The sequence below is a fragment of the Nomascus leucogenys genome, chromosome 9, assembly GCF_006542625.1.
Source record: "Nomascus leucogenys isolate Asia chromosome 9, Asia_NLE_v1, whole genome shotgun sequence".
NCBI lineage: Eukaryota > Metazoa > Chordata > Mammalia > Primates > Hylobatidae > Nomascus > Nomascus leucogenys.
The window spans coordinates 87,422,422-87,440,363 of record NC_044389.1 but is presented as its reverse complement, the minus strand read 5'-3'; the positions used below and the strand labels follow the sequence as shown (position 1 = coordinate 87,440,363).

Genomic DNA, 17,942 nt, shown 5'->3' with positions numbered 1-17,942 from the left:
TAGCTATCAATGATAATGAGGAAGTATAATATAGTGATTAAAAGATTTGGCACTAGAGACAGACTGCTTAACTCAAATGCTGGCTAAGCCTAAGCCATGTATCGGCTGTATGAACTTAAGGAAGTTATTTAACCTCACTGGGCTTCAGTTTCCTCATTCATAAATAGGGATAAGAATAATACCTATCTCTAGGGTTGTGATGAGAATTAAATGTCATCAACTTACACTGTCACAAAACAACTTAAAATATTTTTAACATAAAGGCCATTCTATCAAAAAAAAGGACTTTTAAGAAAACAAAAACTTACATTCTGACACGCATTTTAATATGGCATAATAGCACAATCACATGATTGATAAATTGCTAAACTTTTGTGCTAAACTTCTCTGTTTTGAGAAAAAAAGGTTTAAAAATATGTGATCATGTGACTAAATGGTATAAAACAAAACACACACAAATGTGTACAAGTTAAACTGAGAACATCTGAATAAGATTAGTAGGCCATATCAATGTCAGTATCATGGTTGTGATATGATATTATAGTTTTGCAAAGTGTTGCCACTGGGGGAAATTGAGCAAGTATATGTGGAATCTCTCTGTATTATTTCATACAATGGCATATGAATCTGTAATTATCTCAAAAAATATTTCAATTAAAATATATGATCCCATATAAGTTTACCAAAAACCATTCACTTTTGTGCTTAAAATGGGTGGCTTTTATAGGGCAATTGCCATAGCCTGTAGAAATTAAATGTAAGGAAAACACACCATTACTCCTACCATCATCACCATCACCAAGACACTTAACACTATTTTTCTCTTATACATTGAAAATAGATTAGACCAGGTGCAGTGGCTCATGCCTGTAATCCCAGCACTTTGGGAGACCCGGGCAGGCAGATCACTTGAGACCAGGAGTACGAGATCAGCCTGGCCAACATGGTGAAACCCTGTCTCTAATAAAAACAGAAAAATTAGTCAGGTGTGATGGGGCACGCTCCTAGTCCCAGCTACTCTGGAGGCTGAGAAAGAGAATCACTTGAACCTGGAAAACAGAGGTTGCAGTGAGCTGAGACCACGCCACTGCACTCCAGCCTAGGTGACAGAGCAAGATATCGTCTCAAAAAAAAAAAAAAAAAAAAAAAAAAAAAAAAGAAAAAGGAAAAGAAGATAGATTACACTTTTTTCTAGTTAAATTGCATGGTTTTTCACTAGTTCTATATCATCCATTAAATATTGACTCAGAGGTCAACAGCAGGTTCTATTAGGGAATATCCAATAGACAAAAAAGAAATGTAATTTGAAAGAAACATTTGTAGTATTTTTAGTCAAACAACCAGTTCATTTTATATCCTAGACTGTCCTTTAAAAACACTTTATCCCAATTTATTCATCTCCTATTTATTAATTTTTTTTTTGAGGCAGAGTCTCTCTGCCCTGCCCAGGCTGGAGTGCAGCAGAGCCATCTCGGCTCACCACAGCCTCTGCCTCCCAGGAGGGTTCAAGCAATTCTCCTGTATCAGCCTCCAGAATAGCTGAGATTACAGGTGTGTGCCACCACACCCAGCTAATTTTGTATGTTTAGTGGGGACGGGGTTTCACCATGTTGGCCAGACTGGTCTCGAATTCCTGACGTCAGGTGATCCACCTGCCTCAGCCTCCCAAAGTGCTGGGATTATAGGCATGAGCCACCACGCCCAGGCTCAAGTGATTCTTGGGCCTCAGCCCGGCTAATTTTGTATTTTTAGTAGAGACAGGGTTTCACCATGTTGGCCAGGCTGGTCTCAAACTCCTGACCTCAGGTCATCCACCTGCCTTGGTGTCCCAAAGTGCTGGGATTACAGGCATGAGCCACCACAACCGGCCTCATCTCTTACTTTAATTCTCAGTTTATTTGAAACATGATTTCAAGTCAGTTTAAAGGAACAACTTTCAGTGAATATAAAGCATTGAGTTCTGAATTATTTTTATTTTTATTTTTATTTTTGTTGAATAGAGACGGGTATCTCACTATGTTGCCCAGGCTGGTCTAGAACTTCTGGCCTCAAGTGATCCTCCTGCCTTCGCCTCCCAAAATAAGCCACCACACCTGGCCTGAGTTCTGAATTCTTAAAACTGCAGGTAGGATGATATTATCACTGAATTTATTTTTACATATAATATATATTGAAAATATATATTATCTCTATATAATATATATTATATTGAAAATCCACCTACTATCTGTTTCTTCTTTTTGAAGTATGACACATTTAACTACATGCCATTACAAATGAAGAAAACATAAATCAAAGCTCATAGAATGTGCTTTTTTGTTTGTTTGGTTTTGTTGTTGTTGCTGTTTGAGATAGGGTCTCTCTCTCTTGCCTGGGCTGGAGCGCAGTGGTGTGATCATAGCTCATTGTAAGTTAGAATACTTGAGCTCAATCCATCCTCCTACCTCAGTCTCCTGAGTAGCTGGGACTACAGGAATGTACCATCATGCCCCACTGACTTTTTGAATTTTTTGTAGAGACTGGGGCCTGACTGTGTTGCCCAGGCTGGTCTCAAACTCCTGGCCTCAAGTGATCTCTCACCTTGGCCTCCCAAAGTGCTAGGATTACAGGCATGAGCCACCATGCCCATCCAAAATTTGTTATTTGGAATGGACAACCAAATATCTATTCTTTTGAGAAAAAGATTATATATCTATTTTAAGTCAGCAAGTCTCTGCAATGTACAATATAGGACAAAAATAATGCTGGAAATAAGCAGACATACATAATTCTTTTTGGATTGTAGTCACAGTGATTCACATGCTCTCACTTTCCCCTTTCCCTCCTGGAACCCTTCTCTCCTACTATACACCAAACCAACAGATGCACTGCATAACCTCCTTCAATAATGTCACAGTATTCACTCAGTTTTGGCAGTGAGTAGAAATAGAATTTGGAGATCTAGACCAAGTAAATACTGTATATTTGGCAAAATCATTTGTGGTTGTGTTCTTCAGCACAGTTTCCCAGATAACCACCAGCTCTACTTGGCAACTGATCTTTCCCACAGTTAAGGCTCCAATTGTAAAGTTGGCTTGGGAGATATTCTATTGCTGCTGGCTTTGGTACCATTACTATCCTTAAGAACTACTGTGCAATGGTAGAATAATCATTGACAAAGTGTTATTCTGATGAACAAATACTGACAGCTGGTCCAAAGTTTTAGCCTGTTCCCAAGGTAGGAAACAATTACATTAAAACAGTCTACATGGTTATTTATAAAACAAAGATGACTCTTTCCAGCAATTTGAAATTGCTAGATAAGACTATGAAATTCTATTAAAACAATAACAACAAAAACAATTTAACTTGCATTAGAAGCAATTAGAGCATAAAAAGTAGATCTAATATTTTCTAAATATTAGATATTCTAAAATATTGACATTATACAATGTCTAGCATCCATAACTTTTGAAGATATTTTATTTCAAGGTAATTTCATAAGAATTCATAAGAATTTACCTACTCAGACTTTGGGCAGGATGGAAAATAGAGTTTCTGTGAGGTGTGCCTATGAATCATAAGAAGGGCTTCTTAATGAGGTCAGCAATTAAGGAAATACATTTTGATAGTGACATTGGACTTATAACATTGTTTGGGGGTGGAGTCTTAGAAGAATTGATAGGGAACTTTTAACTTCAACAAGTGAAACTAAAACATTAACTCCGGTTGTTGTTACCTAATACGAGACCAGTGGCCAATAAGGACTTTGGAATTCTTTCATAACAACTCCTTGGCAGGTGCACTTCACTTGTTCTGGAAGTGATGTTCACTTGCCAATGTCTAGTAGGAACATGTGCCACTGCCTCAAAATCCTATCAATTCCTCCAGCTTCTGGCATAAACTGGCACATCAGACCTAATTAAAGCCTTAAGAAGAGTTTGGCAAATATGACAATTTAAACAAAGCAAGGGACTTCTCTCACTGCAACTTAATTTCTCATTAATGATTAGTTCAATAAGAAAATAAGCAAAACAACATCATAGTTAAGAAAAGCTATCTATCTTGTTATTGTCCATTATCACGTTCCTAAAATTCAATAACCCAAGACAGTCCTATGGAATTTTTGGAGCACCTAGGTAGTACGATCACATATATGGTAAAGAAAGAACTGAGGTTATGTCTTTTATTGTAAACTACCCCATACTTATTAAAATAATTTCTCTTTTCCAACAAAGGATAAAGTGACTAACATACACATCTCTTCCTTATAATCACTGAAATACTTTATACAGTATTAATTAGCAGCTATTTTCAGCACAAAAGTAGGATGCACAAAATAACAAGAATCTAAATTTGATGACAGGAAAAAACAAGCCTTCATAGTTGTATTCAAAATTATTAACCAATGTAGTTATTCTTATTTATTGAGTGGAAAATGTATCTATTATTAGTTGAATAGCCTGAAGACAGTATTTACCACAACATTTGAAAAGTTGTCCCCAAAAAGTAAATACTAGCTTGTTAGCAAAAGGAATTGTTTTTAATTCTGAATTGCTGGAATAATTAACCATAGTTTTCTCGATCGTTTAACATGAACAGCATTAATGGTAAAATCCTAAGTGTTTTTTTTTTTTTTTAATTTTAGGGCAAATAAGAACTAACCAATGAACTGTTTCTATTCCACAGAGATGAGTAATGCTTCTTCCTTGTAATCATGTGAAAGAACCCCGCGTATCAATGATTAAAGCAAACTACATCAAATTAACAAAGATCAAAATAGAAAGTTACAAAGTGAACTATCGAGGACAAATAGTTTTGGAAATTCGACTTATGGAGAAATATCTATTGTTGTGTTTTTCCTTCTATCCATTTTTTAATCCTATAAATTGTTTTCTAAACTTCAGTTTGATTATCCAACACTTCACTAACAGTTCTCTGCTTATTAACATTTAAAAAAATCAATATTTATTGTGTTTAAATTTATATTCTATTCCAAACATTATTAAGCACACATACAAACATGTAAAAGAACATAACTCCCCTTAGTATTTCAACTTTCCATTAAAATGCAAATGTAATGATTTCATTAGCCAGGCAACAATACCCACAGTATTACACCAAACCAAACCAATGTCTTTTCTCTGTGAATCCCAACTTCCCTTAAGATACAATCTTATTCCTATGTTGGATCATTTGTTGATGAATACCTTTGAATTTGGGTTTCCCATTATAATCCCTGACTGAAGGGGAAAAAGCACAATGTGTGATTTGAGATATTAAATTCATGAATGTATTCCACTCCCTAGACACGTAAATATATAAACATTTCACTAAATTTTATGCACTAAATTTTACCGCTGGAAAATAAGCCTTTTCTCAATTCTTAAACATTAGATGAAGAAGGGAGAACTCACTCAATGTAATTAAAAGTATATCATGAGGGGAATAACCAGCAAATAACACTTATATTTCATTTTCGGCCTTTCCGGGAGTCTATCCAGGCCACACACTTCATTATGCCATAGGTAGAAAACTCTCCATACAAACCCTATTAGCTTAATAAAACTAGACAAGCAGTCCCGGTGAAAAGATTCAGCAAGATGCGAGTGAGGTGTGTGTGTGTGTGTGTGTGTGTGTGTGTGTGTGTGTGTGTGTGTGTATGTATGAGAGAGAGAGAGAGAAGAAACGAGTAGAGAGGAGACACAGAGAGAAAGGCAGAGAGATGAAAGACCAAACAGAGAAGCCAAAAGAGAAATTTGGATGGGACTGTTACAAATCTGCTCTTCACTTCTTTGCTGGGATTGGGTTTCATTTCTTTCGGCGGCGCCCCTGACCTTGCAGTCTTGCAACTCTCAACGCTGCGCTCCCCACTCCCTCCCGCCCCCTCCCCGGGCCTGCGCCTGCCTTTGTGTCTGCCTGTCACTTACCAAGGAACCAAACGAAGCTGATTCGGGAGAAGCACAAAGCCGGGACACAGATTTGTCCATAAATTCTCTTACATACATTCCCCAGGCTGGAAGGCTCAGCCCAGCGCTGACTTATGTACCTTGAGAAAAGTGAGTTCTGGTCTTGTTTGGGGAACCAGAGAAACTATTCTTTCCTCTTTCACTCAGCGCCGCTAACAAAACGCGCGGACTTAAGGGGAAAAAAAAAAACCCACTCAGTGTACTCCAATTCCACTCCCTGTGACATTCACTTCGTACAGCCCCCTAAAGGGGGATGAGGAGGTAGGAGGAGGCAGACACAAACCCAGACCCAGACCCTACAGCTGATAAAAGGGTCGAAAAACACCCTATCAGTGTTCTCTCTGAGGTTGTTCAGGATAAACGGGAGACTCGTTTCACTTACACGAAAGAAACAGGGGAAGAGGATTAAAGGGAAAAGTAGTGCACCCCAAAGCTGAACTATTTTAGAAAGGAAAGCAAATTTAAAAATCACTTTTCTGAGGATTAAAAAAGGCCGGGAAACCGGCTCGTCGGAGGCACAAAGGTAAGTTTTCCGGGAGATGAGGGGACGAACATTAAGAGGAGAGAAGAGAACACAGAACTACAGGTTTAAAAGGGGTAGAGGGAATTAAAACTATATTTGTCAGCCATGTTGAAGAGGCTCCAGTAATTTGTGAAGCTTCCCTCTTCCCTCTTGGTATTTGTGGGTGACACTACAGGGTTTGCTCCCCAGTCCCTGGAAGCCCGAGAAAAAGCGAAGGGGAGAAGAAAGGGAGAGTTTCGCGGCATAAGAGAAGCGCTCTGACCTCGTTCTCGTCCCTCAGCCTTGCAGCAATCCAGCAGTTGCAGTCGGGTCTCCTTTCTAACAAATCCTAAAGGGCAGCCATCTTGCTTCCTTCTGCTTCTCTACGAAAGCAGCCTAGCCTCCGCATCAATATTCATAAGGCAGTTTGACGTCTGTTCTCATCACTCAGCGGGGCCGGCGTCTCGGGGCGGCCGCGCCGAGGGGGCGGACGTGACTCGCATGCGAGCGGGGCCTGGGCGCGCGGCGCTCGCGAGGAGGCGGCGGCGGCCGCCCGAGCTCTCGCCGCTGCCACTGCCGCTACCACCGGCTCTCCTCCTCCGCCCGGGCCTCCTCCCGCTCCGCCCCGGCCTCCTCCCGCTCCGCCCCGGCCTGCGCCGCCGCCCTGGGGCCCTCAGCCCCGGCTCCCAGGGAGTTAGCCCCCCGCACTGGGCGTACAGCACAAAGGCCGGCGGCACCTGGGGCCCTATAGCGGGGCGCGCAGTGGAGACCTGGGCTGCCCTCACGCCCGCCGTGCAGTGGCGCGGGGGTAGTGGTGCGCCCGGACGAGCGCGGAGTAGGGGCCAGGGCTGCCGAGCGCGGGGAAGGGTGCAGCCCTCGGGGACCCCGGGGACCTCGGCGGGTCTCCACCCCTGGGAGAAGACGCAGAGCAAGCGCGAAGGTTGGGGGCGAGGTGAGGGGTTAGGATGGCATGGGTGCCTGGACAAGGACGTGACATCCAAGATTTCCCTTTGAAACTTTTTGCTGGTCTGCACTCCACCACCACTTCGAGGTCCCGCGCACACGCCCCTGCGCGCACCCACCTCCTCCGGAGTGTACCCGCACGTGCCCTCGCTCTGGCCGCCGCCTCCACCCACTGGCACCTCTCCCCGCACCACACCCCCGCTTGCGCCCACCTTACCCTCAGAGGCCCGCGTCTCTATCTCTCTTTGGATCCCCTTGCCCGCGCTTTCTTTTCGCTTTTCTGTCGCTTTAATCTCATTCAGCAGAAGCGCTCCCCTGTTTCACCGAGGGCATGCCCTTAGTGCTTTAGGGGCCTGTATTTTTAAAGACCCGACAAACTGGGAAATTGAGCGAGTTGTTTCTCCCCGCCCCGGCCCACCTTCTGTTTACTTTAGCCACGTGGGCTGAGTAGAAGGGGGCGTCTCACAGATTCAAGATGGGTTTCTCACTAGTGACCCTCTACTTCTCGCTAGGAGGAAATAAACCTGCACTTTCAAATGCTTAAGTTGCCACTCCTAAGAGCCTCTACTTTGAAGTAGTTTCCACCCGTACAATTAAGTAATGAAGAAACCGACCGATACAGAGCTAATTCCGAATGACGGATGCTTGATTTTCCCTGACATTCGGAGCTCTGTAACTATGCTCTTCCTTTGACTGGAGTTTTTCTCTATTGCTGAGTAGCGTTACTTCCCCCTCTAATGCTCCTTTTTCTAATCACCAACTTTTTGTTTGCAGATAAGATGAAGAACGAAGCCCATATGAATCATAGTAAGTATCATATTATGTCAGATAGTCGTTTTTGAAATGTTCCCTTCATCTTTAACATGTTCTTACATGACACGTTCAAATTTTAAGTGGGTATTTTGGTCACATCTTTTATGGGATCACTGCATGGTGATCACAATATCCTTAAGTCAATACTAGTCATATTGTGTAACCACGCTTTTTTTGATCTGTAATTTCTTTAAAAGTGAAGCCCTAAGTTTACGAAATCGGAATATTTCCTCTTTGAAGAGTGTAAAAAGGGAACTCCTTGAAAGTATCGCATTGTTGCTAAGAAGAATGTTTAGTGGGTCCAATCAAACATTGTTTATTCCATTTTGAAACAAAGTTGACTCAGATTTCAGATTTTGCACAAACTAAGGAAAATAGTACATTTTGCCCTAAACATTTCAGGTGGGAATGACATTCCATCCATGTTTTCTAGCTGTACACTAAAGTGTCACTTAGGTCTTGGAAATTGTTAATGCACTTTAAAATCTACACTGTTTGAAAGTTCTTTGTGATCTTTATTTCTTTCTATCTTTCTTTTCTTTCCTTTTCTTTCTTTCTTGAGAGAGTCTTGCTGCGTCACCCAGGCTGGAGTGCAGTGGCGCGATCTCAGCTCACTGCAACCTCCGCCTTCCGGGTTCAAGAGATTCTTCTGCCTCAGCCTCCCGAGTAGCTGGGACTACAGGCGTGCGCCACCACGCCCAGCTATTTTTTGTATTTTTAATAGAGACGGGGTTTCACCATATTGGCCAGGCTGGTCTCGAACTCCTGACCTCGTGATCTGCCCACCTCGGCCTCCCAGAGTGCTGGGATTACAGGCGTGAGCCACCGCGCCCGGCTTGTGATGTATTTTTCAAGTCCAGGAAATAAAGTTATCTCAAGACCACAACATACATTTATATAGTGCACAGTATTGCAGAGTTGTTGAAACGTGGGCTTTGGAGTTTTACAGAGCTGAGTGACTCTTAACTCTATCTTTTCCAGTGTGACCTTGTGCATTTTACTTAACTCTCTCGGTATCGGTTTCTTTTAATCTGTTCAACGACCTGTAAGACAGCAGGGTTGTGGTGAATTTTTAATAAGAGCACTAGGTAAGTGCCCAGGTAGTTACTACTACTACAGTAACAAACCATTTACTTCTAGGAGTTATTTTGTTTCTGACTATAGAAGTATATAATTATATATCTTCTTACATTTAATAATACGTGAAAATATTATATTAACATGTGTTTAATATAAAAGTATCCGTAGGTTCCTTTAGTTATAACTGGGAAATGATCTTTCAGGTCACCTCCTTCTCATTTCTTCTTTGAAAACTGCTCTCTGTTGTAACAGGGTGTTCTTGCCTATTTGGAATCATATTTGGCTTGCAGTTGGTTTTACAACAGGCCCTGGACATTTTCTTGCCAACTTCTTTCTCTGCACCTCCACTCTACCCTTAACCATCATGACTTTTTAAAATTTAAAATAAAATAGATTACTCCTCTTGGCTATTGTGACTTTTCAACAGCAAAAGGAAGTAAAATTCTGAAGGCCTTCACATATAAAATATTTTAGTTAGTTTTTTTTTTTTATTTAAAAAACTTCCTTCTGCTATTTCTGGGAAAGAAAGGATATAGTTTGCATAATCAGTTGTTTACTGAACGCAGTGCGCACTTGTATGGGTAATTCAGAACCAGCTTTTATTAATTGTGTGCATTCTTGAGATTCCTCCTCCTATAGGTGTGGACAATCTATGTTTAAAATACAATTTGCTGTTTTAACAACAATTAATTATCAAATTCTTTACCATTTTTTTCCTCAAACTAGAAATAGCAGCACTGCTTCCATACAGAGAGATCCTTGCTTCCTTAACAGAGAAAAAAGACTAATAGAACAAGTTCCGCAACATGCTACTCTGTGTTAGAAAATTGACTTGATTGGCCTCCTCACCTGCTATCTAACTCAGTTGCTCAGTCTTTAAATCTCTTAGAGTGGAGGCAGTTTCCTGTCTGCTGCTGCCCATTAAAGAGCTGACGTTGGTAGTTTGCTTTACAATGCAAATTTTTTTATGTTATACTAACACAAAAATAATAGGTGCATTCTTCATTTCCTCCCCACCTGCAGAATAGAAAATGTTCCTTCTTTCTTTTTTTTTTTGAAACGGAGTCTCACTGTCACCCAGGATGGAGTGAGTGGCGCGATCTCTGCTCACTGCAACTTCCGCCTCCCAGGTTCAAGGAATTCTCCTGTCTGCTCTCAAACTCCTGACCTCGTGCTCCGCCCACCTCGGCCTCCCAAATTGCTGGGATTACATTTTTCTTTAAGGACTTGATACTCTCTTCAACACAGAGAAATAGTTGTGATATACACTGCTTTGAAAGAATTATAGTGGTTTAACAAAAACATAAAATCATGGCCTGTTGTTTCCCCTCTCCAAAAACATGTTTCTGAAGTATAACATGATAAAGATTCTCTGTATGCTTAAAAGACAATTGACCATCAAACAGCATAGCAGTCACTGCAGTGAAAAAGCTTTCTTATTTATTTTGTTTGGTTACATTACTGAACATTACATGTAGGTACGTATTTAACACAGAATACTAAGTTTTAACAGTCTCCAATAGATGACATATTGAGATATAATATTTTAGCTTATTAATATAAATTATTATTAATAAAAATTATTGTCTAAACCCAGGGATTATAATATTATGAGAGTCTTGATAGAATCTCTTATGATTTCTAGTTACTTTTTTCCTAATCTGATTTTATTTGGTTAATTTTTCTTTATATAATTTGAAAAATTTAAAGAAAAATTACAAATTATATAATATTAAATTAATGAAATCAGGAACTATCCAATGTGTGTACTAATTTAATGGGGGCAAAGTAGAATATAAGATAAACTGAAAAGCATTGGCAGAGGCATTATAGAAAGAATGTTACTGAAGAGGAAGGATCACTTAAGCCCAGGAATTCAAGACTGTGAGCCACGTGAGCCATGATTGTGCCACTGAACTCCAGACTGGGTGATAGAGCAAGACTCTGTCTCAAAAAGAAAATGAAAGAATATTAGAATCATTAGTGGGACAACATCATGGAAATTCCTCCACAATTATTGCAAATATTGCTAATACCAATCTCTTAGAATTTTAGGGAATACCTTTTCACTTCATAAATTCTGACTTCACAATCCAGTAACTACTCTTTCTCCTCATCCAAATTTACTAACTCACTTAGTATCTCATTTTATTTTGAAAGAATAATTTTTAACTTTAATGATGAATTTCAGTAATCAATAAAATTTAACTATTAATAATTACCTCAGCACCATTTTATAGGACTCTATAGTTTTTTGGCATTTTATGTGCATTATTATGACTTAATATTCAAAAATCATGTCATATTAAAAATGGCATTTAATGTAATTCCATCATATAAATATTAAAGGTGAGGTTAAGTGATTTATTTAATGTAATTTCCATCATATAAATATTAAAGATGAGATTAATTGATTTACCTCGGGTCAGACATCCTGTAAATAGAGAGCACCTTACAAATCTAAATTTTGTGAATTAAGGTTTAGGCCTTTTTTATTATACCAAAGCTAACCTTCTGTTTTTTTCCTGCTTATCCTCCTCTAATTTTTTTTCTCACCATTATTAGTACTGACTGGTAAAGGAATCTTCCCTTCAAAACCGCATGGTAATTTTCTATTATCCTTTGCTACTTAAAAAATTAAAAACTCAGCACCTACATTTACTTAGCACTCCAAAAGTAATTTTATTGGTTAAATACTGGCTATGCACCAACCATTGAAATAATTGTTTTACGTTCATTATCTCTTTTAATTTAATGCTTATTATAACCAAGTAAAGTAGGTAATATCTTGTTGAGAATTAAGGGCTAAGTAGCTTGTTGCGATAAAATAGTGGGCAGAATTGTCTCAGTCAGAGTTAGCTGACTCTAAAGCTGATGATCTTGCAGGCTACCTGGTGCTGTCTCCCAATTTAGCAGATACAGACATCTATGTTTGCCCCATCATAAGTTTTTCACACAGTATGTTGTATAGCAGTAACATCAGTATTTCCTATATCTTTCTCATATTTTTAAAAAAACCTCTTTTGTCCAAATCTCTACTTTATAAAAAAAAAAAGCATTGCTTTCTACTCTGTTTCTTTAGTTTCCAATTTTGTGCCAGGAAGTTGACATTCTTGAACTCTTCAGAAGAATAATTACATTCATGTAATAAGCAAATGTGATACTGTACCCCTTCCCCACAACCACTTTAACATGTGTCTCGACTGACTAACAATTGGTTTGCAAAGGTAAGTTCTAGTGTATGTTTTCAATATTGGCGTGGAATTGCACCTTTGACCTGCCCTTGACTTTTATGAATGACTTAGGGTTCATTCCGCCAAGCAAGGAAGCTGGCAGGTGGAAAGAGCGCCATCTACTGAACTCATTAATCGGACATGGGTCTTTGGTGATATTAATAAAATACTCAGAATGGGATAGCACCAAACCTTTCAATTTGGAAAACAAAAACTCATTTAGGGAGCTTTTGAAAAATATGCATGACTAGGTTACACTCCTCTACCCCCGCAGGCCTTTTGGAGATTCTGATTAAGGAGGTCTGGGATGGGGCAGGAGTAACAATACTTTCCGAATGATTCACAATGAGATGTATAAACTGTGCTTGAATATCACTGGGATAGCTTAATGTGTGAGAATGCAATAAAAACATTTAGTGTTTACACCTATTATGAATAGTTAACAGGCACACAATATTATCATTCATAGAACATCCTATGACAAAGAACAGACTTTATATATCTCTCTATAGTATAGTGGAACTCTTTCCTTTGCAAAGATCCTGCAAAGCTGCCTTTAACTCTTTTGATATTTCATATTGATTAAATATTTCTGAATTCTCTTGTGATAGGTCAAAAAATTGAGGAAGACATAATTAGCAGCTGAAGAATGACTCAGATTATCAGTAGTGAATAAGAATAATTAGGGGGAAATGTAAGTGACAGGAACAATGCCTTGAAGCAGTGGGGAGAAAGAAGTACTGGACGTTGCCTGAGTTCCATGTGTGAAGAATATTCTGTTTTGTTGTTGTTGTTATTCTCATGGGAAAATTCTACTGATAGAGTTTTGTCAAAAATTATAAAGTTTTTAAGCCATTCCTATAATCTTGGCAATTAGACCAGTTGAATATGATTTTTTCTTTTTCCAAAATAATAGTCATGCAATAGTTTATGAGTGTTATTATGTGGCATCATGCTAATAGTTAGTGCAATTCTTCCTGGAAGGAAGACCTATAGAGATTAAACAATGTTTAGGCCCCAGTAAGTTAAATTATTCCCTTTCCTCCAGACACCCTATATGGAGAAGGCAAATTAAAAAGGAAGTAAGGTAGCTATTAGTTGATTTCCAATTTTCTTCAAATCTTCTAAAGTGTGTTTTCATATTTTCTGGAGATGTGTGGGAAAATTGAGCTCTGACTCAGATCCAACTCAAAGCCTGTGCAAGCATGAGAGGCTAAGTAGTTTCCTGGGAAGCTCTGCACTACCAATCTCTGTTTAATTTGTTTTCTTATGTTATATCTCAGAGTACAATATTATTATGATTTGGCAGAAAACCTCCTTGATCTGTTAGTAATTAGGCATACCACTAAAGTGAACATGGGTTGGTTGCCAGGCAATTGTTCTGCATTTCACAATAACTTGTATCCTCAAGAGAATAAATTATATCCAAGCAGGGACCACAAAACGGGTTTCTGACAGGCTAGGGTAGAAGGTGAAAACACACACAGACAGACACACACAGACACACACATCAGAATAGCAAAAACAAATCCCAAAGGAGCATTTCATTGAGGTTCTCTGAAATCTTATGAACACTGGCCCTAGTTTGACTGGATAGGAAGATGCAAGAAAGTGAGAACTATTGAATAAGGATTTCTTTAGCATGGATTAGTGGTCAGGTGCATGCTGATCCTAGGGCGATGATGATACATTTTAATGAAGGAAAGTTTTCTGAAACCCCTTTAGTAACACAGTGTCAATAGGCACTGTCTACTAGTGAACAAGAACTAGAGAGTCTCTAAATTTAAAATTGGTGAAACAGTAAAGTCATAATTTTGATAAGTGAGAATTGCTGTTAAAAGTAGTGTAAGGTCAAAAATAGATATTCAGAAAATTTAGAAAGAGAAACTCCAAAAGCACACTTATTGGAAGTGTTAAACTCAGGCAATAAGTATACGATAGGATCCAAGATTGTAATCTAGCCTCCACTACTGAAAACCTACAAAAAACCTTTAAAATGCATTATGTCATTTAGTATTTACAGTAATCTTGAAAACAGGTAAGACCATTATAATTTCCATTTTATTGAATTTTATTTTTTTAACACCAGGGAACATGTGTTTTAATACATGAAGGAACGTGTCAGAGAGATTAAGAACTTGCCCAGGGTGACACAGCAGGTGATAAATTCTCAAATTCAAGTTTTCTTCAGTATTCTTTCCACAAACTAAAGGGAAATAAGCCAACTTTAATTCTTTCCTGAAGGCAGAAAAGAAGCTCTTACCAACTTGTGACATTGTATCGTAGGTTGATACATTTTCATTCCTTGCCTGTGCTCACACAGATAGAGGACAATGCTACAGTAAAGGAAACATTTAGGAAGAGAGTGCTTTGTGTATTTTTTTTAAGTAGGCCATCCACTGTGATAGTAATTCTGTTTATTCCAAATGTGAGATGAAAGTTAATCTGTTCCCTGAAAGCATTTCTAAGGGAAAGAATAAGTTATTCAAAGGCATGAAAGACAAAATGTTTGGAGCTCTTCCTTGCTGTCTCCTCTCCAAAGCAACTGAGAAAGATGTTTGGATGAAGGGGAGAGAGAGGAGAGAGAAACAGAGAGCTAGAGGGAGAGAAGGTGTGTGGTGTGTGTGTGGTGTGTGTGTGTAAGTAATGAGAAAAAATCATTAGACCAGAAGTTTATAAACTGAAAGTTTTATAAAAAGTTTTTTTTTAATTTTGAAATTTATTGAAACAATTCCCCTTTTTATTGATTAAGGCTGGAGGGATGGGGCTTGGTGGATTTAGTTTAGAGTTTCAAATTCACATATTTTCTAAAGAAACAAAAACTCAGAATGAAACTTGATGCATACAATCTGGAATGAGTGAAACATTTTGCTCTAAACTATTTCATGAAAAGACAAATTTCATATAATTCTGACAAATAATAATGTTCTCCAACAAGGCTGCTTACCAAGCAATTATTGCATATCCAATATCTTTAGAAAAAGGACAAATGTAGATTGTATTTATTATAGAATTATTAGCTTTTGGAAACAATAATTACTTTACTTGGTAGCATACATTTTTACTTTTGAGAGACTTATTGATGGCAGCCAATGGGAAAGATGTGAATTTTTGTAGTAATTTATAAAATTCAAAATCATAGCTGTGGGGTGACAAGGGAAATAGTTATAGGTCCCACTTTTAGCTGGGACTTTTGAATTGCTTTGCTCCTGAAAGGTATGTGCCATGAATTGAGAGGAGGGAGGAGCTTACCAAAGAATTTGAGATGAATAAAATCTAACCTAGTCAGGACACATTTACAGATTTTTTTTTTTTGTTGTTAAAAAAATGTAGAAATGAAGGCTGGTTATTCTCATTTCCGTTGCATAAATGGTTGCTCAAATGTGAATTTCTAATTATCATAGTTTATGGTGATACATTAAGAGACTAATGTGTCATTTGTGTTTTGATTTCTACATTCTAGAGAGACAGTTTAATCAGTGCATGACCAAAATCAAACAGAGTAAACTGTGTCATCATGGAGGTCTGCCCAGGAAATCCCCAAAATACAGAAGGATCAGAAGTAGATGGAAATACCGTCATAGAACATCTCTCACAAGTGTGTTATAAGAATGACAGGGAAGCTACAGGTTACAACAGATTTGTGAACTCAGCCAAGGACAGTGGTGGCAGGGCCTAGCCGCTACAAAGAAGACATGTTTTAGACAAATACTCGTGTATGGGCAAAAAACTCGAGGACTGTATTTGTGACTAATTATGTAACAGAGTATTTTAGTGTCTGTTCTGTGGAAAGTGTAAAGCATTCCAACAAAGGGTTTTAATGTAGATTTTTTTTTTTTGCACCCATGCTGTTGATTGCTAAATGTAATAGTCTGATCGTGATGCTAAATAAATGTCTTTTTCTAAAAAAAAAAAAAAAAAAAAAGAATGACATATTTGTTCTTCATTCTTGTTTCACATTAGTAGTGGCATTTCTCATGCTCTATTTTCCCATCCTTGTTCTATATTTTGAGTTATGTGAAGAAAAGTATGCCAGGATGCAATAGGAAGGATGCTTAATATTCATCCTTGTAGGTTCAGGGAGATCTTTCCATGGAAGTAACATTTGAACTGAGAGCTAAAGGATGAATAGGAATTATTCAGGCCAAGTAGTAAGTCAGAGAAAAGTGCTTGCTTTAGATAAAAGATTATATATTAGAGACCTAAGAAAGCATGACATGTTTGACGAAATAAAATTAATTCCAAAAGCCTTATAGAAAGGAAAGAGGAAGAGTTCATACTATTGGGATGCAGCAGTTTGCAGGGGTCAGATTATGAGGGTTACTTTAAATCATGGTAAGGGGTTTGGATTGTGGCTTAAGTGGACTGAGAAATCAATAATGGATTTGAAAAGAGAAGAAAATGATTAGATTTGGGCTTTGAAAATATTTCTGTAGTTGCTGTGGAGAAAATGGATTGAGAGAACACAATAACCGAGTCTAGGACACCTATGAGGAGAGAGTAGAAAAACTAGGGTGGTCTAGATGAGGAATTAGGCAATAATAGAGAAGACAGAAATGCATAGATCCAGAGGTATTAACAGAAGCAGCAGGAATGGAGCACAGTAACTACCTTGGAGCAGGGTGAGACAGAGGCAGGATTGAGGATGTCAGCCAGGTTTCTGACCTGGCCAACAAAATGGTTGGTAGTGGCTTTCATTGGAGATAAAAAGAAGATAGAAGGACCTGGGAGTAGGAGTTTTGGGGTTGTGGGAAGAAACAATCACGATGAACAAGTTAAGTTTTAGGCACTGAAAGGACATCCATTATGAGATACACAGTGAGTAGCTGGGTATCTGAGCCCGAAATTCAGAAAAAAGATCCACACTGGAGTTAGAAATTTGTGAATCATCAGCATAAAGATGGCAGTTGAGGAAGATAATCTCATATACTGAGGGAGAAGAAAAGTGGAACTCCAGAAGAGAAACAGAGGAACACCACTCTCGAGGTTCGAGAGAAAGAGGAGGAGCCCCCAAAGGAGAAACCCAGATGTGTGTGGTTTTATGGGAGCCAAATTAAGGAAATGCTTCATGACAGAGCGTTAGCAGGGCCACATACTGAACTATCACCTGAGAGAAGTAGTAAGAAGTATCCCTTGGATGGTGGTGCATTCATTGCAATCCTTGGCAAAATGAGTTTTAGTAGAAAAGCAGTGGTGACAGAAGCCAGATTGCCTGAGGTTAAATGCTAAACAGGAAGTGAGGATGTAGAGATAGTGAGTGCAGATGACTATTTAAAGAATGTTCGCTACAGAGAGGAGGAAGGAGATAGCAGAGTAGCTACGGGGGGATGTGAGATTGAGAAAGGAATTTTTTAAGATGGGAAAGAATTGAGCATGTCTAAATGCTAATGGGAGAGAGCAAAC

The 17,942-nt window shown here is 38.7% G+C and overlaps 2 protein-coding genes across 2 annotated transcripts in view; one reads left to right on the top strand and one right to left on the bottom strand.

Annotated features, from left to right (window-relative positions):
- The window catches only part of TET2 (tet methylcytosine dioxygenase 2), a 131,105-nt gene extending 124,014 nt beyond the window's left edge, over positions 1-7,091 (bottom strand). The window contains exon 1 of the mRNA XM_003257463.4: positions 6,734-7,091. The gene's annotated coding sequence lies outside the window, so the exon portion shown is untranslated. The remainder of the gene's footprint in view (positions 1-6,733) is intronic.
- Positions 6,488-16,441, top strand: LOC115836668. Its single transcript, XM_030818487.1, has 4 exons — positions 6,488-6,545; positions 6,902-7,402; positions 8,188-8,220; positions 16,003-16,441. The coding sequence occupies exons 1-4, from the start codon at positions 6,488-6,490 to the stop codon at positions 16,146-16,148; spliced, it is 738 nt and encodes a 245-aa protein (XP_030674347.1). The 3' UTR covers positions 16,149-16,441.
- The last annotated feature ends 1,501 nt before the right edge of the window (positions 16,442-17,942 follow it).